Source organism: Amborella trichopoda, chromosome 10 (genome assembly GCF_054954075.1).
Source record: "Amborella trichopoda isolate Santa Cruz 75 chromosome 10, AtrichopodaSantaCruz75HAP2 v2.0, whole genome shotgun sequence".
Classification (NCBI taxonomy): domain Eukaryota; kingdom Viridiplantae; phylum Streptophyta; class Magnoliopsida; order Amborellales; family Amborellaceae; genus Amborella; species Amborella trichopoda.
Window position 1 is genome coordinate 19081878 of NC_142345.1, and position 25623 is coordinate 19107500.

General features: G+C 37.4%; 1 protein-coding gene and 1 long non-coding RNA gene across 3 annotated transcripts in view; one reads left to right on the plus strand and one right to left on the minus strand.

Annotated features, from left to right (window-relative positions):
- LOC18425485 (serine/threonine protein phosphatase 2A 59 kDa regulatory subunit B' gamma isoform) overlaps nt 1–18659 on the minus strand; it is a 34551-nt gene extending 15892 nt beyond the window's left edge. Inside the window, exons 1-2 of one of the 2 annotated variants that reach the window (XM_020662040.2) lie at nt 18521–18659; nt 16693–18350 (exon numbers count right to left, since the gene is read on the minus strand). In XM_020662040.2, coding sequence (XP_020517699.1) covers nt 16693–17955 — 1263 coding nt within the window. In that variant the 5' untranslated portion in view covers nt 17956–18350; nt 18521–18659. Of the gene's footprint in view, nt 1–16692 lie in introns of both variants that reach the window. The other variant, XM_006830028.4, reaches the window with a different exon arrangement.
- On the plus strand, nt 1893–2885 carry LOC110006478 (uncharacterized). Its single transcript, XR_016042809.1, has 3 exons — nt 1893–2025; nt 2112–2230; nt 2335–2885. It is a non-coding gene; the product is annotated as an uncharacterized LOC110006478 (long non-coding RNA).
- Nucleotides 18660–25623: the final 6964 nt, after the last annotated feature.

Below are 25623 nucleotides of genomic sequence, written 5' to 3' on the forward strand. Positions count from 1 at the left end.
ATATGGCTACAACCCAATCCTTTGGATAAAAATTATATAAGATGCAAGTTTTGTGAAAAGGAGACAAAAAGAGGCATAAACCGGTTCAAGAAACATCTTGCTGGTATCAGGGGGGATGTTGCCACATGTAAAAAAGCTCATGATTTTATTAAAGAGGAGATAAAAATTTTTTTGAGTCTTGTAAAAACGAAAAAAGATGAGAGACATGCATCCATAGCAGAGACTAGGTCTGGGGTTAGATGACGATGATAGTGATGAAGACAGGGAGGGATGTCAAGAGGTAGAACAACAACAATCCATGATTAGGGGGAAGGGAAAGGAAGTTGTAATTGCTTCTGGGAGTTCGGGGCCTAGGAAGGCTCAGGTTAGAGACCCTATTAACTTTTTTTGCCCCAGTGAAAACAAAGAAGCAAACCACCATTGAAAATAGAATCAAGAGAGAGATGGAGCTGCACAATATATTGCTGCATGGTTTTATGAGGCGAGCATTCCTTTCAATACCACTCGCATAAGCAACTTTTATGCCTTGGTAGAGATAATTGGCCAATTTGGGCTTGGGATAAAACTCCCAACTTCATGAGCTTTCAAAGCCTCTTTTGAAAAAAGTAATGTCATGAAGGATGTTGTTGAAGTTCAGAAGGATGCATGGGCTCAGAATGGAGTTTCTATTATGACTGATGTTTGGAGTGATAGGAAGAGAAGAAGCCAACTGAATTTGCTGGTGAATCGTCCTTTAGGGACTGTTTTTTTAGGTCTATTGATGCCTCTGATCATAGCCATGATTCCCATTACATATTCCAAATTATGGAGAAGGGAATCAAGGAGGTTGGGGAGCAGCTTGTTATACAGGTTGTCACAGATGATGTTGTTCCTAATGTTGTTGCTACTAATTGGTTGCGCATAGCTTATATTAGAATCTTTTGGACAACATGTACAGCACATTGTATAGACCTCATGTTTGAGGCACTTAGTGGTTTGAGAGAAATTTTAGGTGCAGTGAAGAAGGCAAAGTCAGTTAAGAATTTCATTTATAGCCACATTCTCACCCTCAGTATGATTTATAGATGTACAAAGAAGAAAGAGATTGTGATACCTGGGGTCACGAGATTTGGAGACTTGGATGTTTTTATGGTCTATTTTATGGATATGGAATATGGAGAATATGAGAGTTGGAGACCTTACAATAGCCTATTAGACTTTCAAATGTTTTGTATGGTTTAAAATTTTGAATAAGTTTATTCTCAACTTGAGATATGTGATATGTTTGTATATAAAAACGTATGTTGTGAACTTGTGATATTTTCAAATGGAATAAATTACAAAATTTGACACAAATATATACATATATGTGCATTTGGATAGCAAATATATAAAAAAATGTTAAGAATTTGCACCACAGGGCGCCAGAGATTCTAGGCACTGGGCACCAGGCAGGCCGCCTAGGGGCCGCCTAGCGTTTTTTGAAACCTTAATTCGAGGAGAGTCCAGTTGAGGCTAATGTTTACCTCGAATAAATGGAGAGCATGCAACTAGTCTAAGGATCAGGTTGAGACGAAGGTGAGAGATATTATCCTTTCTAAGGCTTTTTTGCGATGGGTGAAAGGCGCTCCTAAGGTATTTTTTCCTCTCGTCAAACTCCTTCGCATGGTTGGTAGTGATAAAGATTCTATAGGCTACATATATGAGGCTATGGAGAGATGCAAGAGAGAGATAACCCAAAATTTAGATGATGATGAGAGCTACTACAAGTCTATTTGGGAGATTATTGATGAGAAGTGGGATAAGCAACAACATTGGCCATTACATGCAGCTGGTTATTATTTAAACCCATCTTTTTTTATGTTGATAGGGATATACACACAAATGACACAATTATGACAGGATTTAATAAGTGTGTAGATGTGCTAATCCCTTATCCGGATATCTAAGATATTATATGTGCTGATGAGGTGATAAACTACAAGTGCGCATGCAAGTCTTTTGGGAGTCCAATGGCGACAAGGCAAAGGACCAAAATTGATCCAGGTAATAATATTCTTAAGTTTATCAAGTTCAAGTAATCAAGTTTCATTTCTATAATTCTCTTATTTAATTATTCTATATCTTTGCAGCCACTTGGTGGAGCGAACATGGATGTAGTGCTCGAAATTTACAAAAGTTGGTCATTCAAATCTTAAACCAAACCACTACCTCGTCCGATTGTGAGCGGAATTGCAATACTTTTGAGATGGTAATTTGTATTAGTAATTTAGTACTTTAATAGTTATTATTTTTGTAGTACTACTATAATATATTTAATTATTTATATTAATTAATTTCATTTGATTTTGTTAGATTCATACAAAGAAAAGGAACAAGCTTGAATCAAAGAGGCTCAATGACCTAATCTATATCAAGATAATCGATTCTAGAAGGACAGGTTTGCTAAGAGAGATAAGAGAGACCCCCCTCAGATCAAAAAATATGGACAATGCTATGGAGTGATTGGTTGATGATGATTAGGTCGAGGGGCATAAAGGATTGACATGAGACATAGTCATGGATGCCTCAGGGACATCATTCGACCCTCCTAGGGCCATTAGATCTTCTTCACAAACGATGGGGGTAGAGGAAGCAGAGGCAGATTCAGAAGAGATAAAGAAGGATGACCATTATGTCGAGGAGGGAGATGATGACGGTGATGATGGCATCGACTCCGATGCATATGATGCAGATGCAGCTAACCCTACTTTTTCTAATAATGAATGATGAATCATGATTGAAGATTCTTTTGAGTCTTCAAGTATTTCTTTCATTTTTGTTTTCCTCCTCTTTGTTGTGTATTGTAGATTTGTGGTTCCACTAGTTTGGTAACTTTGGTAATTTGATTGGTAAATTTTAAGTTTTAATTATGTGTGGACTGTCGACTATCAAATTATGGAATATGGGTAATTGGATATGGACTTATGGTTATGGAGTATAGAGGAGTGCGTGCTATGTGGACTTGTGTATTATACACTTGATGTGCCCTAAATCCCTAATTCTTATGTTTTATACAACTATACTTATACTGTTAGACTATAGAGACATTTTTCTTTCTACTAGGTCACCCAAGTTCTAGGCACCCGCCTAGGCACTGGGCGACCTGGATGCCCCCACCCCCCCCCCCCCCCTGCTGCCTAGGGGCCGCCTAGTGCTTTTTGAAACACTGTCGATGAGAAATTAATGCTTTTATATTCTTTTCATCTATCAGCAAGAGTACCCTAATAACCTCAAATTGATCAACTTTAACAAGAGAGCGAAGTTTAAGGCATGTCGAGATTTTAACAAATGATAGAGATTATTTATATGTGCAAAGTGGAATGGATGTCTATAATTTTTGGAAATGTTGGAGCTTGCCTTTTCAATTTTCTAACTTACAAGCTCCAATAACTACTTATATTCTATTCTTATGATTCTCAAATCTGAAATTTGAGAATGTTGTCTTTATGATACATCCCTATAGTTTCAACATTTTGGATGCAATTTCCAAGCAATATACCTCTCAGTACTGAAGGACATTTTGTTGGTATTTAAAACAGAGAATTAGCGCATCTACTTCAAGTTTATGAACCCAGGCAAGTGTCACGTTCACGCTGGTCATGTCTAAAGGGTCTAGCAAGTTAGCAGCATTGTTACTCAAAATATTTGGATGCAAGTTGAAATTACCAAAATCACAGACAGACACATAGCTCTGACAGACAAAGACAAAAGGCAGTATTTCAAAAAGCGTTAGGCAGCACCCAGGCGACCATGGGGGTCCAAGCCACCCAACGCCTAGGAGGGCACCAAGAACCTGGGCAGCCCAGGTTCTGGCCCTTGATAGAGGGACTCATGGTGTGACTGAGGGCATGACCATAATCCCAATTAAAAAAAAAACAAATTAGAAGTCAAGAAGAGAATTTTGATAATCCATAAGATCATAATCTATATTTTCATACATTGCTAAAACAGTAAAACCACACGAGCATATACTGATAGCCTGATACACTGTAGACTGTACAGACAAATGTTAAATAGTAGAACTAGAAACTAAAAATAAGAAAAAGAAAATATACAAAAATTCAAAAAATACACAGTCTAGGACACAATTGTCAACACTCAAGTCACACAACAGTCAACACTCAACACCAAGAGTCTTCACTCTTCCATCATCATTATCATCATCATCATCATCATCATCATCATTATCATCATCAGAAGGAATAGGGTAAGCTTCATGATATGCATTAAAATCAAGGCCATCATCATCAAAGTCATCTCCTTCTTCAATATAACGCTTGTCTTCCTCTGTTTCTTCTGCATCTGCCTCTTCCTTCTCCTCTTCTTCTACCTCCCTCTTACTAGTATATGCATATGAGGCCCTAGAAGTCTTGGTTGCTCTACACTTTTCTATCTTTTTGTGCTTCTCTGAACTCAAATATTGTATAATTTCCTCCCTGGTAGCCTTAGAAACATTTTAACACGGTGCAACATCCCCCTTAATACCAGCAAGGTGTTTTTTAAACCGGTAAATGCCCCCATTAGTATCTTTTCCACAATAATTACATTTAGTACAATTTTTATTATTGAAATTCGGGTTATAACCATACTTCCAACCCGGATCACCACTTTTAGAAGAACTTGAAGAAGATATTTCCACAGAACAAGGCTCATTTTCATCATTTTCTGGTTCTTTTAAATTCAAAAGTTGTCTAATCTCATCCCGAATAACTTCAGGAACTTTTTTACGAAAAGCAACATTCCCTTTAATATTGGCAAGATGTTTCTTGAATCAGTTAATACCCTCATTGGTATCTTTTTCACAAAAAATTTACTCTTATACAATTTTTTTTGAGAGAAAGTTAACTGGTATTAATGAGGAAATATTACAAGGTTATGGTGAACCAAAGTCACCCACACACAGGGACTCGGCCAAAACAAAATTTAGTCTATCATGTACAAAAAAGGGCTTATAAATGTCGCCCTATTACATTGATTTACATTGAGCTTTCAAAAATACAACTGAAGAAAACGCTTATGAACAAAAAGGTTTAAGATGTGTGTCACTGGTCCTGCACAAAAAAGGAGGTGGATCCAGCTTGAACTTCGTGACTTTGACTTCTAGCTCCCTCTTTCGCCAAGAGATCTGCGAAGTCGTTGGACGTCCTCCAGATATGATTCTTTTTTCACAAAAATTAAATCTTATACAATTTTTATCGTGTGGTTTTGGGTTATACCCATACTTCCAACCCAGATCACTTCTTCTAGAAGTAGCAGAAATAGACTTATTCAAATGACAAGGATTTTGTTCCTGTTTTTGTTTTACAAAACTCATATATTGCTTAATCCCGTCTCTGATAGATTCAGGAACATTTTTACAAAGGGCAACATCCCCCTTAATACCACCAAGATGTTTCTTAAACCGGTTTATGCCTCCTTTCGTATCTTTTTCACAAAAATTGCAACTAATGCAATTTTTATTATTTGGATTCAGGTTATATCCATATTTCCAACCCGGATCTCCACTTCGTCTAGATCCTGAAGAAGTCATCTCAAAAATAAAACAAGCAATCTAAAAAATAAATTTTTGCACTTACTTTGATTGCTCAAACTCCAAACTCCTACCTCTGAGATGTTTTCTGATGCTAAAATAATAAAAAACACCCTCTAATGAGATTATAAAACTCCAAAATTAAATCAAATTTACCTAGGTGATGTTTGGATCTGTTTTTCGTAACTTTGAAAACACTTCGATCCAATGAAAGTCACAAAATTTAGTTTTTTTGAGGTTTCTTTCTCTCTAAAATGGGTTCTGGCGGGTTTAAATTTGAAATGAACTTAAAACCCATCCTTCAAACTTTTTATATTTCAAAATAAATCAATACAACGAAAAAAAAAAATCCAGCGCAGGCCCTGGGCGCTGGGCGCCCGCCTAGGCAGGTTCCGTACCGCCTAGGCGTCCGCCCAGGTCCTGTCCCCCAGTTTGGTTGCCTAGGCCTAGGCGATGTGCCCAAGCCTTCTGGACTGCCTGGGCAGCCCGCTTTTTTGAACACTGACAGAAGGTATATACTCATATCATGGAAATTAAGAACATGACAATACAATCAACCAGGTGTGCTAGGAATTGTGAATTCTATCCACATAAGAGTTACTTCATCTCTTTCAACAAAGGTACCTTTGAATCTCTATTTGCTGCAATCCCTCTTAAGGCATATTTCTACAGCTCCCTTGTGGGGTAGCATAGTTTCTCATCATAAAACTTTTGTGCTGACAAACTCAAGCACTTCAAACCATATGAAAAGAAGCTCAAGTTTTGTTTCCTATCATATTATCATCATTTGATTCATGAATCTAGTCTGTATACTAGTAAGGTTTCTCCCTTGACCATTAAGAAGACAGGTTATGCCACATTTTTCCATGCTTACTTTCATTTTATGTGTAACACATTTCAAACATAACAATTTTTTACCTCAATGATTATATTTTTTTCATCAAAATTTTCTATTGGTTCATGATAATTGTAATAGCACGTATACATACACCAACTCCCTTAGGCAAAATAACAACTTCGGAGAATTTTTTTATCAGAAATTCACTACATGTTTATTTTCAAACAAGAAAAAAGATTTCGAGTTCTTCAATACTTAGAACTTTCCCCCAAATTGGACTGTCCTTGTTCAATCTTGTGATATTATTTTCTTCAAGCACATAAAGTGTGCAATTGGAATTTCTTTTTTTTTTCTTCTTTTTTTTTTTTAGGGTTGGTTGCTGTTTTCAAGAGGTCACATCCCCAGATTTTGGTTCCTATAAATACTCCTAGCTTGACTTTTACCGGAGGGAGAAAATTGACACTATGCTCCCATGGGTGCGGGAAACATTTCAGAATGCATAAAACTATTTGAAGTCTTATGCCCTACTGTTAATTCATTTTTCTAAGGTATCCTAGTAGCTTATCTGGTATCAATGATTTGATCAAATCGGATAGACTCCATAGCATGATTACTTTTTAGATAACTTGACTCACAATCATCTTCTTTTTCCCAAAGAAATAAATCCAAGACGGACATTAACAATTTTAAGGCTAGCCAAGTAACAAGCTATTCAACTTTTCTCCCTCTCCTCCAAATCACTATCTCCATCTTTCAACACCACGAAAGGCTTATGAGAGATTTCCTTTGGGCGGGGTCTTTTGAAGAACACAAATATCACCTTGCTCCCTGGGAAAAGTCAGCACCCAAAGAAAATTGGTGGCTTGGGCATCAAAAGACTTGGAACCATGAACCCAGCCTTGCTAGGCAAATGGTGGTGGAAATTCACTTCGCCCTACCCCCTTCTATGGAAGAACCTTATCCAACAGAAATACAGCCTTGAGGAAGGTCGCTGGCTGCCCAAAACTCTCCCACATAGATCCTTGGGAGCTTGGAAGTCTATATCCACCAAAAAGCAAGCCTTCCGCAACAGAAGTAGATATAGGCTGGGTAATGGCCGGCATATCAGATTTTGGTTAGACAAATGGATAGATGTGCCCTTCAATCTAGCCGTCCCTTCCCTTTTCCATCTGGCCCTAGACAAGGACGCCCTTATTAAGGACTACTACGAATTTAGAAACTCCAGTCTTGTGTGGACTTTGATATTCAGGAGGACCCTCACAGACCATGAAATCTCAGCCCTTAATTCCCTCCTCCAGACTCTTGCAGCCCTCTATAGCTCCCTTCAGAGTCAAGACTCCTTTTTGTGATCCCTTAACCACTCAGAGGCCTTCACTGTTGCCTCTTTCTACTCCCCTGCTTCACAAGGTTCAAGCATTTATCTGGGTACTCTTACAACAAAAGAATTACCTTAGATCAACTGCAAAGGCATGGTCGTGCCTTTCCCAATAGATGCATCATGTACACACACACACCCCCCCCCAATCTCTTGTATCATCTCCACCCTCCTCTCCCCCGTATTCCCCTCGAAATGGCAGAAAACTGTGGCAATTATTTGTGGTTGCCCTCCTTTGGGGCATATGGCTAGAAAGAAACTCGAGGACCTTTAGGGGCAGGCATGAGTTTTCTACCTTTGATTCAATGATCTCCTTCATTTCCACTTGGGCAAATCTTAAGAAGGTAGATCAACCATCATGTAAAGACAGTAAGGTTATCCCAGGAGAGAGTTTGCCTACGCAATATAGGCTCATGGTTATGTACGTCTACACAAAGACATGGAAGAGAAGGGGTGAAATTAATAGGTATCCACAAACTAGTGGTGGAATTTAAAAAATGAGAAAATAGATTTATTAGGGATAGATTAGTTAAAGAAGGAAAATACAACTCTGAACAAGAGGTCAATGTTATGTGGAATTAAATGGCTGACTGTATTAAGAAAGTGACAAAAGAAGTCTTACGAGAAACTAGAGGAAAAATAAATTTTGATAAGGAAATATCATGGTGAAATGATGAGGTTCAAAAAGCCATTAGCAAAAAATGATCATGTTATACAACTTCGCAAGGCAATAGAAATGATCAAAACTTAGAAGGATATAAAAATACTACAAAAAATGCTAAACAAATAGTCAGTAAGGCTAAACTTAAGGCATATGATAATTTATACAGTAATCTAGGAACAAGAAAACTTGAAAAGGATGTCTTCAAATTAGCAAAAAAGAGAGAAAAAAAGTATAGGGATAGACTATATTAAATGCATTAAGAGTGACAATCAAATGGTCTTGGTTAAGGATGAAGAGGTCAACGAAATAAAGAGAGTTTATTTTCAAAAATTATTAAATGGCGAACATAATGGGAACACCGCTGTAAAAAGAACCATTGGCATAAATGAGGGCGGAGGTCATAAATACATTCGTAGGATTAGGATACCGCAAGTAAAAGAACCTTTGAAAAGGATAAAGATAGGAAAAATGTTAGTCCAGATGGCATCTCGATTGAGGTTTGAAAGTGCATGGGGGAGATTGACGGTATTGACTAGCTGACCAAGCTATTCAAAAAGGTGTTGAGAGCAAAGAAAATTCCAAATGAATGGAGAAAAAGTACTTTGGTAGCTATTTTCAAAAACAAAGGAAACATACAAAATTGTGCAAACTATTGAGAGATCAAACTTATGAGCCACACTATAAAGCTATGGGAGAGAGTGATTGAGCAACGACTGAGGCATGGAACGAGTGTATTGGAAAATCAATTCGGCTTTATGCTAAAGAAATCAACATCTGAGGCTATTTTCCTACTTAGGCGACTGATTGAGAAGTTTAGGGGGAAGGAAAAAGACCTCCACATGGTCTTTATTGATCTAGAGAAAGATTATTATAGAGTACCTCGAGATTAGATTTGGCGGGAGTTGGAAAGAAAGGAGTCCCTAGAAACTACATCGACTTGGTGAAAGATATGTACGAGGATGTGCTAACTAGTTACGAACAACTAGCGGAGAGACGAGTGAGTTTCCAGTGATAATAGGTTTACATCAGGGATTACCTCTTTCTTAGTTAAGGACGACCTAACTAGGCACCTACAAGATGACATACCGTGGCGTATGTTGTTCACAGACAACATAGTTTTGATCGATGAAACCCGAAACTACGTCAATACAAAGTTAGAACTCTGGAGGGATGCTCTAGAATCTAAAGGTTTTAAAATTAGTTAGCCTAAAACAAACTATAATGGAATGCAAGTTTAGTAATAATAGGAGTAGAGACAAAGAAATAGTTAAGATTGACGGCCAAGAAATACCAAAAAGAATGCACTTTCGATATCTTAGGTCAATAATCTAAAAAAATACCGAGATTGAAGAAGATGTCGCACATAGAATTAGAGGTGGGTGGGCGAAGTAGAGATGTGTAACCAAAGTTTTATGTGACCGTCGTATACCAATAAAGCAGAACCGCAAGTTCTATAAGCCAACTACAAGACCAACTTTGCTTTATGGGGTGGTCCATAACAACATACCTACAGAATGAGTGTAGGTGAGATGAAGATGTCGAGATGATGAGTAGCACGACAAGAAGCGATAGAATTTAAAATGAATACATTCAAGAAAATTTATGTAAGGCACCAACTGACGATAAGATGAGATAAAGTAGACTTAGGTGTGCTGGCTATGTGTAGCACAGACCCAATACAACATTTGTTAGGAGGTGCGTGTTAGTTCAAGTGGAAGGCTAAAAAAGGGTAGGCCCAAAAGGGCATGGTTGAAAGTAGTGAAAAAAGATATAGGGACTTATAAGAAACCGTGCTTGGGACAAGAAGGTAGAGGCTAGGTTTTCATAACCCAACATCTCAAGTTTCATTCCTATGTAACCATGTGAAAAAAACGATATGGGGATTTATGGCCTTACTAAGGGTATGGCCCTAGATAGAGTATAATGGCGGACCATGATTCATGGAGCCAACCCCAATTAGTTGCGAAAAGACTCTGATGATGAGGATAAGGATGACTTTTATACCCTCGTCTTTTCAGGAGTACATTTTTTCCTTGCTATATTTTTTATCATTCTAACAATTTTCTTGAGGCAATAGTGTGAATTGATAAGATAGGTGATTTTAAATCTTAAAAAATAAAATATAAAAAGTATAGCAAAAGATAGCTAGACATACGATATTGACAAACAATAGAAATGATTGCAATTATTTGGACTCATCAACTCCAAAAGCAAGCCCAGTTAGAGATCCTAATGGGCAGTTTCGAGTATCGAGTATTACCCTTTACTATTGATCTTCTCATTGGCATGTCTAATGTGCTTATGTTTCAAAAGCTTGATATGGCATGGAATTCACGGTAGCTGCCATTCTGTTTTTGTTTCCTCCCTCTCTATTATTCAGGAACCTTCTTTATCCAAGCAAGTAAACATGCCAGACAGAGGCCAAGGAAGAGGATAATGAGCATGGAAAGTTTTGTTAGACATCTATTAGGTGTAAATGAGCATGTAAAACATGCCAAATATAGGATCCAATGCCACTTCAGGTTGTAAGACATCTATTAGGTGTAAATAGATTTATAAATTATCATGGTTAGTTTTTATCAAAATGGATCCGCCCAGATATAGAAGGCTTGACTAGTAGCTAAGACCTAAGAGCTTCTTCTAGAAGCATGAAGTACAATCATTTTTGCATGGCTTAAGAGTTCTTCATTATTGTAATGCAATTATTGGAGATTGCTTACATGTTAGATGGCTATTAAGGGATTCCTTCCTTGATAGGGTGATTTCATGGGAAGATTTTTGTGTAATCATCCATTGGTTTTCATCCTACTTACTCTTTTGTTTGTGGTACAAACAGTATATAGGTACACACAAGCATCCAGAGCTTGGATCAAGCATTTTCCAACAACATGGCTTCAGAGTAAACATTAGAATATGTAAACAATTCATATATGATTTTGACCCTCTAGTAGAAAACAGCAGACTGCTACACCATGCCTTACATTCATAGGACTTGAAAGTGGATTTGCATAAAGGCATTGTTATTACTAGAAATACATAGAAGAGCTTATTTCATTTTCACCACCATCTTATTGGCCATAAGCCAATTGATGAAGCTTTGGAGCTCAAAGTTAGATGAGTATTGAAAATGGTGGCAACCTCCATACAAATTTAGTTGGTAAACTACATTTTATCTAACCATTATTAGTCGGACCATAGCACAAACAGTTTAAGAATTCCATCGACTTGTCAGTTTCCCAATACTTCACACATGAATGTTGACCCGCATCATTAGTTACGCCAAACAAAAACTTTGATGCAGTCTTGTCCGTTCATCATCAAGATTTCAAGCTGAAGAATATGGCTTTTAGATATGCCTAGTTGTCCTGAATCCTTATAAAAGATGATTGAATGTAGCTTGTGTAAGTACAGTGCTATTCACAACTAGAAGTACAAAGTTTAACTTCAAGCACTTCAGACAATACTGGAGATTTAGATTTCATCACCTATCCCTCTCCATCACAACAATCGCACCAATCCTGAGGCTTCTCAACATGTGTACCATGACAGGATGAAAACCAAGGTGCATTTTCATTTCAACGAGAAGAATTTACTTCGACTGTTACCATTCTTCCACACAACATTTCATTAGAGAAAATCGTTAATTTCATAATAAATCATTAGCAAAAAACTATGCATAATTAGTTCATAAACATCATAACTAATTTCATTGATGCCATTTTTACATGGCGATTATTATATATCTGTATTTGTTCATGTACTTGTCCATGGTAGCACTTTGTATTGTTCTATTGGTAGCCTACACTTTTTTGTGGTTGTATTAAATTTTTTCTAAGAAAAAAAAGTATTTTGTTTTATCACCTAGAGCATTACGGTCATTTAGAATTAGTATACCAATCCAAGTAACTAGAGAATGACGTCTTCTCCAACCAAGATAATCATCAGCTCTTTTTGAATCATCGACTCAATCATCCATGCAATGAGTATCCTATGTGAAAACTATGTATCATTATGTTTTTGTGTGCGTATGGTTGTTGGAGAGTGCAAGAGAGGGAGAAGGGGATCATCATTAGCTAGGAGATCCCTAGATTGGGAGTGTCATAAGGCATCCGTACAAATACATAAGACGATAAAAAAAAATTGAAAAATATAAGATCAATCGCAAAAAAAATTGAAATAATTTAGATGCAAAATTAGTACATTAGAAATATCTCTAACTATACAGTATATACTTTTTTTGATTAAGTAGATACTTACAATAAATTTACTCAAATGAATTTTGAGATTAACACCTAATATTTATTTATTTAAGGCATCTCATATAAAGTCCTTCACATAATATACTAAAGATATTAATGTGATCTTAGATTGTAAATAATAATAAAGGATAATATTTCGATCAAATTATATACAAGTTCTACTCTTTTCTTCACATATCCCCTTTCATTTCCCAAAAAAAAAAAAAAGAAATATCGACAAATGTAGAAATAAAGAGAGAAAATAGATACTGAGACAGGAGAGAAATCACTCTCCCTCTGATACATATTTTATGAAAAAGATGAGACAAAATCCCACAACCATTTGTGAAAAATGTTGGACCCACTACTCCCTACATCAAATGTCATTTTGCAGTTGGATTTAGAACTTTCTAGTTGTGATTGATGCCGATCAGCAAAGCTCTTTCACTTCGAAAATTTTATGGCACATGAGTTTGAATAATTGTTGCTTACCTTTTTTATTGACATGTAATTATTGCTTACTTTTTTTATTGGACATGCATTTGTTGCTTTCGTTTTCCATTAATATGCATTTATTACTTCCATTCCCATAAAAATATAAAGAATACGAGTATGTTAACCTATTGACCAACTCCTATTGGCTTGGGATTCCAGTCCTCCAACACTGGATTGTGGTCTGACCACGATTCAACTCTAGAGTAGAGAGGGATCACAACCCATATAAGGAGATCGAAGTAATTAAGACATCTCTCTCTCTCTCTCTCTCTCTCTCTCTCTCTCTCTCGCTCTCGCTCTCGCTCTCTCTCTCTCTCTCTCTCTCTCTCTCTCTCTCTCTCTCTCTCTCTCTCTCTCTCTGTGTGTGTGCATGCATGTGTATAATGGGCTATCACGTCAAAAAACCTAACTTATTTGTTATTTGCATTTTAAGACCTTGCTTATTCTATTTGACTAGATAGAGCACCAGTACAAGCCACATCAGGAATAAGAAATGCCTTATGACAACAAATGATAAGAGTTGTTGCCTTATTCTCTTAAGAGATTTTGATTGTGCCATGTTGCTCCATTATCACCCATAACATAGTTAAGAGAACCTTGTGGGTGGGTGACGATCCCGCTCCGGAACCTCGATCCCACGGTTCATGCAAGGGATCTTGTAAGGACCTCATTTTTTCGATTTTGGGATCTCGCTCCCAAAAAAAGGGGACCAAGTTCCATCCATCAATGGAATCCAGTTCCACTTCGAAATAGATCCCCGCTCCCATTAACCATGGTCCAAGGCTTTAGTATGTTCAAATCTTGGGTTCCATTCATTAACAGATGATATCAAGTTAGAGATTGCCATTGTCTGAAGTTCCCACTATTTAGGAATCATAAGTTCCGTGATGTTAAAATCCAATCCCTTTTTCGCATAGCATGAAGTTCCATTATTTTAGATTCTAATTTCAACTAGGCATAGTCCAGAGTGACACATTGTTTTATTAAGCTCTATTGTGTAAGTCATCCCTCTTTATTGTGAGAATATATATCTCATTTAAAATTCTATATTATGAATGTCCTATTGTTTTAGGGTCTCAAATCTGATCACAGTTGTGAGATGAAAATATATGATTTCATTTCAAGCTTTAAAAAGCTTCTTTTATATTAGTCAGAGAGAGGGAGAGAGAGAGTAGTTCATCTTGTCCTCTTGTCCCTTCGAAGAGCTAGCCTTTGAGAAACAATGGAAGCAGAGGAGACTACATTCAAAGAAGATGACTCTTGAATGGTAGGATTCTGGTTTGCAAGGGACTTAGAAGGAATGGTACATGCCAAACTTGTTTCTTGGCCTGAAGATTAGTGGTCATAAGAAAGACCAACTTATAGAGCTACATAATTAATCCATTAAATAACGCAAAAATGAATAAAATCATTGTTAAGGGCAGGGGGCACTTGATAAGGGCTCCCAGGTAAATGACACTTGCGGACCTCGAGCCCAATCAACTAAGGACCTTGATTCCTATACTTTAAAAATCTTGATATTAGAACAAGAGGAACCTAGTTATATGACATTCTTAAACCTCGATTCCTTAACCAAGGGAACTCAAACTAGCTCCACTTACAACCTCGTTTTTTTGTAAAGTGGAGCTTAGATTCCTACGAGTCAAAACATCAAACCCATTGACATTGGATCTCGCTCCCATAAACCTAATCTCCCTCCTTATCTTGTTCATTGTACAGACGCCGAGCTTCCATTATAGGGCAGGATCTGGTCCCGGTCCCACTCCCGCCTCCATCATTAGGACCCATATCTATAGCATAGATCTCATCTTCTCTCTTCTACTAAATCCTCCTTTCTCCTTAATTTCTCATTAGATATTCTCTTTTTCTTTTCTCTCCCTCCACTATTTTTCAGTAAAACCTTCTTCTTCTTCTTCCTCCTCCTCCTCTTCCCTCTCTCTCTCTCTCTCTCAAAACCTTCCTTTCTTTATGCCTTCTCTCTCCCTCTCTCCTTATTGGCCCTTGCTCCTCTATTTTCATTTATTTATTTTGTTTTTGGTTGCTACATTTCTTTTACTTATGTACAAGTATACTAACCTTTCACTAGATTAACCAAAGGACCAAAATGAAGTTACAGCACTCAATGTAACTGTTCAACAATATGGCCAAAAGAAATCGAACCACCCAAAGAAGTTCTCTTTTTTTATGGCATAAGCATTCATGACTCATATAGTACAGCACAGAGTAAGTTGGACTTAGGTGTACAAACAGACAGACGTATATATTGGAAAATAATAATAGAAATAAAATGGGTGCATTAAATTACTAAGCCATGAGACATGGGGTCCTAAAGGGAAAGGACCTAACATAATTCTTGCCTGAGCTAATGAGTAGTACATAGCATTCCTAAGTTTTCAGTGAAGCTAAAACAAAACCTAGCACATTTCAGTTACTTAAAAAAGAAACTAAACAACATATTTTGGGAAATAACAAATCAAGTCAATGAATCTCAGAATGCAGCAAACTTCATACTTTAAGCCCAATAAATATGAAAAGATGCAGTGAATACACCAAGATTTCAATCTTAGATAGAAAACAAAAGATACAACTCACAAACAATAACTCTACATATCCATTCATTCTCTCTGTTCTTATATGTGCACATATTTTGTGCTTCAGGCTTGGCACATGCTAGCAGCTAGAGGGAGATGTCCTCCCTCTATTGACTAGTCAAGCTAGCAAGCACAACTTAAAGAAGACAATCTCAGGATGCATGCAAGGCTCAACAAACATGCATGTTTATTACAAGCTGTATTTGGTTTTGCTTCTTAAACCTGAAGGGAACAAACCTCTACCTGAAGTTCGCAAAATGCCCAACTACTTTTCTTTTTTGATCCGCCATGGTACCATAACTAGATGTTTTGTAGAATCTTCTAAAGAAATATGAAAAATATAATATTTATAATTGTTTGAAATATGATGATTTACTGCAAATTGTTATGAGGTTATATGAGCTATTGTAGAGCTAGAAATCACATTACCTATGATGTTGTTTAGGATGTAAGCAAATCCTCAACCCACAACATGCCAGCCAACGGATAAGAATGGCACACATGTTTACATGCTTTGAAGCAGTAACCCAATAATGATTAAGCTTCTTGAGCGTTTCTTGAAAAGAAAAGAAAAAGAAACTTATCCACTACAAATCAGAACAAAGGGAATGCATGAAAAGTACGATGTAGAAAAGTAGCAGTGTCCAATTTCTCTTGTTATTAGTTACATAGAAGCCAAAATGAATAGCACTGTGAAGAAAATGCAACCGAGCAACCTAAATCAATTGATATATGCAGTGTGATGTTATAAAAATGGCAACCCAGAGCATCCAAAACTTTGAAAAGAAGGAAGCATATGCCTAATATATATAGTCGTTTTTACATGCATGCACCACAAATAGTTTGGATAAGGCTCGTGTAGCCAATCCCAGATAACTGGAATAAATCTCAGGTGACAATGATGATGCACCACAAAATGTCATGATCATAATAACATTACCTGAAAGTGTGAACTGTTAAGGCAGCGCCCAATTTGACGAAACAAAGGCACCATGCATCGCTGAAACTCTGCACTCTGAGTCGCTTCCAAAACTTCCTCCAGCTCTCCCAGGAACATGACCTCCTTGGAGCTATTTGTAATTGGCCAATACTTCAACAAACCCCTAATCACAGTGTCTGCGAGCTTGGTATCCTTTTCAACAAATTGAGTGATGCAATAAGAGAGTTGTTGGTGATACATGGAAACACATTTTGGTTTATGAAGAGGAATCAGAGCTCGAACAAGGAAAAGTTTGTGCTCTTCTTTTAATGGCAAAGCAAACCCATTGATGATACTGCCCAAAATCTCTAGCAATTCGGCAATCCCATTATGCTTTTCCGTCTCGAAAATAAATCGGTAAAATATGTTGTTGATAGCCTTACGAATGAAGGGGCGGTGCACCATGAACTTCCCATAGATTCGATGTAGTACGGTTTTCAAGTACTCTCTCTCTCTAGGGTCTTCAGAGTCAAAAAGATCAAGCAATCTCAAAACAAATGAGTGATCGATGTACCTCTTTGCCAACTTGGCATCAGTCTCAGTCGAGGCAATAAACCTTAACAAGAATTCATACACAATTTGCAAGTGTGGCCATGCAGGGTCCATAGTTGGCTCTTCCTCTTCACCATCATAGGCATCTGGTACTTTACCTTCATGGTTTGAAGAAGGAAAGGTCCTGAATAAATTGATAGCCACCATTTTTGTGATCTCTTGCATCAAGACCTCAGTAAACCTCCCACTTGCAGAAGTCACATAGTCAACGAGCTCGAGCAATGTCTGCCTCTTCACATCTTTCTCCTTCGCATTCTTTGCAGGGTCCGAAAAGTCGAACACAACATAACACATGTTCAGCTTCCTTATGAATAAGTTTTGTTTTTCAGAGCTTGGAACATCTCTAAAACCAGGCAATGCTTCGTACGCAGAGGAACCGAAGGTGGTGTTATTGTTGGCATTTGGAACAATTGAGTTTGGCTTTTTCCCATGGTTAGACCTGGACCCTGCTAATGAGTTTGACAATGTGGGGCCTGCATTACTACCGCGAGAAGCAGTCGTGACATTTGATGCCCTGAAATTACCACCATTGCCTCGTAAGTTGTTAGAGGGGTTAGAGGGCGAAGCCATGGCCGCTGGGGAAGCATTAGTGGCAGGGTTCCCTCCTGCTTCATTGTTCTCAGATGACTTGGAAGGCTTTCGAGGAAGCCTACCCAATATCTGTTTTATCATACTTACGGAAATTCACCTGCCCACAAAACCCAACTCCTTTGAATTGATCTTCAAAAATAGTTGTTTCTGAACCTCAACTAAACCTGAGGGGAAGGAAGGAATTCTTCCCCAAAAACTGAGCCCCTTTGTATTGATCTCCACAACGGCGGTTCCTTAAATGAACCAGTGGAGAAAGAAATCAGTGCCACAGAAAACTTTGGTGTGATCCTTTGTTTACAGCAAGGATTTCAATCTGGAGGCCTTCAAATTGGGTAAAATGTTTCGACTTCGTGCGTCATTCTTGACAGTCTAGTACCGGGTAACAAATTAATGGAACATCACACACAGGATCATTGCTTTTAATCTAGCGTCCCTTTTCCAACAACTGGATGTACCAGTCAATTTCTTGCATAGAACTGTGACAGAATAGAATACGGATCTGAAACCAATCAACCTCACGAAACCCATTCATACACATCCCATTTCAAGACAACTCCAAACCATTAATCATAAAAGTAGGAAAGAAAGGTATAAAATAGTACAGCTTTTCAGCGAAAATGAGCTAGAAGAATGGTACTGTACTCACACGGCGTGGGATGATGAAGATCAGCGATGCTGCCCTAGAAATGTACTCAGGGCTTCACTCCTGCCAGCATTTGCAGGATTCCATAAAACCCAGCTCTCAGAAACGTATCATGTTTTTTTCTTTCCTTTTTTCTGAGTATGGGCTTTCTGTTTCCCCCAGTGTCTTTTTTTTTTAGTTCTTTTTTTTCTCTCTATAATGTTTTTTTTTTCCTTCTTTTTATCTCTCTTTCTCTCTCTAGAATGTTTCTTTGCCTTTCTTCTTTTCCCCCTTTCTCTCTCTAGAATGTTTATTTTCCTTTCTTCTTTCTCTCTAGAATGTTTCTTTTCCTTTCTTATTTTCTCTCTCTAGAATGTTACTTTTCCTTTCTTCTTTTCTCTCTCTAGGATGTTTCTTTTCCTTTCTTCTTTTCTCTCTCTAGAATGTTTATTTTCCTTTCTTCTTTTATCTCATTCCCTCTCTAGAATGTTTCTTTTCCTTTCTTCTTTTCTCTCATTCTCTCTCTAGAATGTATGTTTATCTCTCTCTAGAATGTATGTTTATCTCTCTCTAGAATGCATGTAGTATTGTAGTGAGAGACTCCCTCCAAAGGCGTTGGGAGGGAGAGAGTGTGTGTGAATTTGTTGCGTGCAAAAAGCGGGGTAAGGGAGCAGCAAGGGTCCGTGCACTAAACAACAAATACCCTTTAATTTTGACCAATATATGTATATATAAAGAGGATAATATTATACAGGGGATTGTTGATGTTCCACCAATGGTATGTGCACTGAGTTTTTGGGTGGTATTAGCAGAAAACTGTGTGCAAAGAGCAAATTCTAAAGAAAGTCACTCAGAAAGAAAAGTCAAGATTTTTATGCTCCCAAATTCAATCTTTTGAACTAGGGCTTTTAGGCTAGGTTTGCCTGAAACCCCAAATTTTCACCCCATTAAAATGCTGCGATTTAGTTTAAATACAGGCTCTTGGAAAACCTCTGAAAAATGCCTAGGTGACAAGTTTATATAAGGATGCAACCTTATAATGTAGAACTATGGATGCCTTCAAAAATTCATCGGAAAAGGTAGTTTTAATGTTGAAAAAACCTTTGATTGATCATCTTGACATCGAGATGTATAACTATGAAAAAGAAAAATATTTTAAGTCTCAAAAATAGTGCATTTTACAACATATTATCTACACCGTCTATTTTCATGATTTTCATATGTTTATAGATCTACTTGATTTTAACCATTTTTTAAATTTAAAATTTTATAATTAGATATAAAAATAGATTTTGAGATAATCCTAATAACATTTTACATCAAAAATATATACCATGATAAAATTTGAAAGGCACCTTACTTCTACACCTACGGAGGCGTCTGTATGCTAACTGCACCCTTGATATTAATCTATATCCTTGCTAGATTCATGATAAGATTTTGCAAAGTTTTATAGTTTTGAAAAAGTATATTTGTAGTTTTGAAATAGCCAATGAATATTTTGCCGTCATGTTTATTTTAAAGGGTATATTTGTAGTTTGGAAAAGGCCGATGGATATTTCATTGTCATCAGTACTATCAAGATGAGACCTTTTATTATAAAGCTCTTTTGGTAATCTGGATCCCGCCTGTTTTGGGGCAGAGTTTCGTGGCATTTTGCAGGGCCTAAGATGTATTAAAAAGAATTTTGAGGGAGCTATAGTTATGGTAAAAGGCGATTCCCACAATGTTATAAATTGGTGCAACAAAATTTCAAAGCTTCCGTGGCGGTTTTATTTGATTTGGGTCCAAGATGGTTGATCTTAGTCGAGGACTTTCTCTCTCTTTTAATCATGCCTATTGGGAGGCAAATGAAATTACGAATGGTTCAGCTAAGTTTGGGGTGTCGCTTGCAAAGACAATTGTCGTTGATGAACTACTTCATGTTTAATAGTCTTGTAATATATTTTGAGCAATAAAACTTCATAATATTGTCCATAAAAAAAAGAAAAGTGTAAGGCATATTCTTTCTAATATTAAAGTAAGGCACGCTTCTAAAATTTGTTTAGAGATATAGTTCTCGTATCTTTAACCTTGTGATGGCTTGAAAATTAGTTATAAATTTCACAAGATTAAAGTTTACTTTCGTCCCTAGTTATAAATTTCACAAGATTAATGTTTAAATATGAGCATGCCCTCATATAAACTTTAGTTACCCACAGTTGGACGGTGGTGATTAAAAACTATCTTTCAATCACCACTGTCCAACTAAGTTAAACAATGGGAAGATTGACCCTATTTATAATCACTTGATAATCTTAAAAATAGATGGTTTAGATAACTTGTTAAAAGATGTTACAAGATGAAACTCTTCTCTTTCCTTTATATCAATACATCTGGAGGTCGAAATGATCAATTGGATAGTTTTCCAACATCGAGAAACACTCTTCTAGAGAATTTTGACGTGTATATTACTTCAATAGTATATAAACTGCAACTTTATAAAAACTTGTTCCTGATTTTAAGGAGATTATTTTATGCAATGTGACGTTTATTAGTTATTTTCGGATGTGAAACTCACGATCACCTCAATCTAGCATATGTAAAAACTGTAAAGTAATACGATGCAAAAATAATTTCTTTCTTTCCTACTTTATTTTGTAAATAATAGAATTGAAATTATAACATAATACTAAACAGATTCTTTTCTTTATAAAAAGACTATTAATAAAATAATAATATATTTAAAAATTATTTTTCCTTTTTTTGCATTTTCAGTTTTTCCTTTTCACATCTTCCAAAATCCAAACCAATAATGGAAAAAGGTAATTAAAAAAAGGAAAAAATTTATATAGAGCCGAGGCTCTAAACAATTAAATTAGAGCCCACCTTGAAATTTTCACTAGAAAAGGTTGTTTGGATGCTCAAATATCGCCAAATTGATCATCTTAACATCAAGATGGATGGACATGAGAAAAAAATGGATTTCAAGTTTTATGCATCTTGTAACATATTTTTGAAATTTTCAAGATTTTCAAGTTTTCATTGATATGCTCGATCGATACTATTTTTTAAGCGTTAAATTTTAAAACTAAAGATGAAATATATTTTAAGGCTATCACAAAGATTTCTAGTATTGAAACCACATTTTTCGACACTATTTGAAGGTGAGCTTTGCATTGATTGTTTACAGCCTCGACTCTACACAAATCACACCCCGTAAAAAAATTGGACAAACTATATTCCTATTTTTTCTTTTCTCTTTTTTTTTTTTGCTTTTTTTTTTTTTTTTGCATTTTCAGTTCATCTTTGATTGTGCACCAAGAAAATTTCTTTCATCATTTGTAATTTCTGAATTTACTTTTTTTTTAAGGACTTGTAAAAATTTAACGATATTTAATAATGTTCAATAGGAATTATGTTTGATAGCCTAAATAGAATTTATTAGTAATAGATAGAATATTGTTCACGATGCAAATCTGACAGATCTCTCGGATCCTGACACCTTAAACTGATGAAAATGTAATGGTAGAGAAAGTGAGACAAATTGAATTCAGATCTGAGGCCAGATCTGTCCGGAAACGAGCAGATCTGTGGCATAGCTAGCATGATCCAGAGCATCAAAACATGATTTCAAAGCACATGAATAGATCAAAATAAAATAAAATTAAATCAAACAATAAGAAGGAAAAACAAGAAAGGGTTAAAGAACGATACCATACCGGGCCGGATGGCCCGGGACTATCGAGCCTTCGAAGGCTCGCCCGTATTAGTACCAACGTCTTCTTTGTCTCTTTAATTCGGATGTTGACCAGCAGATCTCTAGTATAGAAGGGTTGTTGTGCCCTAAAGGTTGTTTTAGAACTAGGGTTGTTGTGCCCTAGGTCTAAGGTTTTCAGGCTTAGGGTTAGGATTAGGTTTTTCTTAGCTAGAAGTCTGTTCTAAGGTTTCAATTCTCTTCTCTAGGGTTTTTATCTCTCTCTGAAGCCATCCCAATTTTAGGGGTACAGATCAGGGAGACACCAGTGGTGCCGCCCAGGTAACACGCCTAGTGTCGCTTAAGCAAATCACAAAAAGGTAAGGAATCGAAAACTTAGGGAAAAAATTCAATTTAGGACAAATGGGGATGGGCGACACTAGTGGTGTCGCCACTGCTAGTGTTGCCCAATTCAAACTTTGTCCAAATTCAAAATTTCCAATTTGGGTGTGTTCCCTAGCCTCTTGTGGAGCTCTCAGAGAAAATTTGGGTCAAAAAGGACTTTTTTAATATTTGTAATGAGTATTTTGGGCGTTTGCAGGATTCTAGGTCAAAACAGGATATCTGCAAGGTTCTAGGCAAGCAGATTGGTTCTGGGTCACAAGGTAGGCTATGTGGACTATGGATTTTGGTTTACTAGGAAAGTGTGGTCCTAAGGGTTCAAGAAACCACCTAATTTACAAGATTAAAAATGGGGTGTCTACAGTTACCCCTCTTTGGTGCTCTTTGTCCTTCAAGGGACAGATGAGTGGCAAAGAAGTAGACACTCTGGCATTCCTTATCCTTCGAGGGGCATATGAGCATCAAAGATAATGCAGCCATTTTAAATTTCTTCCTGAGGTCACATGGTTAGAGGGCGCACCAAGTAATCCCTCCAAGTCATTGCGCTCATCGAGCTCACCCACCTAGGGCATTTTTCGTCCTAAGGTTTTCGGTGTGAGATACGGTGAGTTACACAAGCTTGAAATTCGAGTTGAATTTTCTTGCCATGCCACTTAACTTCAGGAGTTTCTCAGTTTGAAATCTTTAACCCTAGCATCTTCTTTGATTTTCTTAAGGTTTCCTAAGGTTGTCTATAGGAAAAGGCTTTCTATGGGAAGTGACTTGTCAAGCCGATTCTGAAGAGAGAGACGAGGCAGCAACGCGGCAATCGCGGCAACGCGGTAATCATACAAGGGTGTCCAAGCTCCTTTGTTTTAAAAGACGTTTTAGAAATTCTGAAGATAGTGGGAGATTTGAAATAGAACCCGGAGCAAGGACATGTTATGATTTTAACAAACAAAGTTTTTTTGAAAACACAAGACATATAGTGAAAAATTAGAAAAGAGAAAGATATTTCGAAAAACAAGGTTGGTTAGCAGTTTTAACTCCTGCAACCATAGAGCCCTCTAAGCAGTTTAGTGTCATGTAGCGATGGGCCATACCCCCGACCCTTTTACGTCATATGGGGATAGACGGAATACACCCGACCCTTTTACATCATACGGGGATAGACGAAATACACCCGACCCTTATACGTCATACGGGGCTAGACAGAATACACCCGACCTTTCACGTCATACGAGGCTAGACGTTACCTATCTCGGCTCTTTTACGTCCCACGAGTTTGACGTTTTTGCTGTATCGGCTCTTTTACGGCGCACAAGTTTGATGTTTTCTGTATTGGAATTTGATTTGCAATTTAGGCTCGTGCCACTGAGGAACATTTTCTTTTTGAATTTTATTTTTATTTTTTTTATAAGTTTTTGGAAAATTGGTTGGCAGTTTAGGCTCGTGTCACCGAGGAGCGTTTTCTTTTTGAATTTTTTGAATTTTTTATTTTCTGAAAAATTGGTTGGCAGTTTAGGCTTGTGCCATCGAGGAGTGTTTTGAAAAATTTTGAAAATTAATTGAAAAATTTGAAAACAATCATAAAATACATGATAAAAGCCAAAGTTGATCACTAGGAGACCCCAAAATTGAATGGGGGCAATTTTGTCAAATACGTTTATGGGCGACACTAGTGGTGTCGCCCGAGCGGCACTAGTGGTGTCGCCCATGTCTGGCAACATGGTTGGTGTCGCCCACTGAAAAAAAAAATTTATGTATTTTTCTGGAAATTTAAAAAAAATCATGGAAAATTTGAGCGACACCAGTGGTGTCACCTGAGCGACACGCGTAGTGTCGCCCACATAGGCTTTGTGACACTAAGCTGTTGCCCACACAGGCTGTGCGACACTAGGCATGTCGCCCACACAGGCTATGCGACACTAGGCGTGTTGCCCATGTACTTCTTTTTTTTTAATGTTAAAGTTGGGGAAAATAAAAAAAAGAGCTTTTGCAAAAATATTTGGCCGACATAGGTAGTGTAGCCCTCACAGGCTGGGCATAATTTTTTTTTTTTTGGAAAATGGGATGAGAGAGTGTCGTTTTTTCAAAATTTTGTGGGCAACACTGGTAGTGTTGCCCACCCTGAGTATAGAGTTGGGCGACACCAGGCGTGTCGCCCAGACCACCGACCCCCAAATTTTGTTTTTATCGTTTTTGAAGGTTTTAGAGTTATCTAAACCTTCTGTTGGGCAAAGTGGATAGCTGTAGGACGAGTTTTGGGTCGGATTTCCTATTTTCTATAAAAATCATCTTCCTTCCCATTCTCCCTTCATCCTTCAAACTCAATTTTCTTCTTCCCATCTTCATCCTTCCTTCTTCATCATCTTCCCTCTAATCTTACTGGTTTTTCTTGTTCTCACCTTTAAGCTTTCATGGTTCCTAGGAAGGATGCTACTATTTCAAAGGGCAAGGGGAAGGTTTCTGAGCAGGCTAATAATAGAGGAGAAGAGGAGGCTTCCCCTCTTTTTCCTAGAGTTAGGCACTTTCCTGAAGGTCTACCCTCCCATATCTCGAAGGGGCTTTGATTGGGTGAAGTTCCTCGACATGTCAATGGCTTTCTTGTCATCGGGCCTTGGTTCAGGGATTGGTTTCTTTTTTCTCGGCAATGGCCCAAGCTCATGGCCTTTTTGGCTTAAGTTTCAATTATAGGCATCTTGAACATGGCCTCTTGCCATGTGAGCTTCCCACTCCTCGAGGTTGTTGCTGAGAGGTTCACTTATCAAACAAACACCTTCTTCCTTCGTACGGGCGAGACAACGTCAACGCCAGGGTTTCTGGGTTGAGCATGGCTGGGATTGCATATCAACCTTCTACTGCCACCAATGATCATTCCATCATGGGTGCGCGATTGTTGGGGGCTACCTACTCTTCTCACGGTCAATGGGTTGATATGGAGTTGTTGGTTTGGAATCGAGAGCGGTCACGGGCTGCTGAACATATATGTATTTTCCTTTTTATTCTATTGGGATACGTTCTTTTCCAAGCAGTCGTAAGACGGTTCGTAGTTCCCTCATTCCTTTAA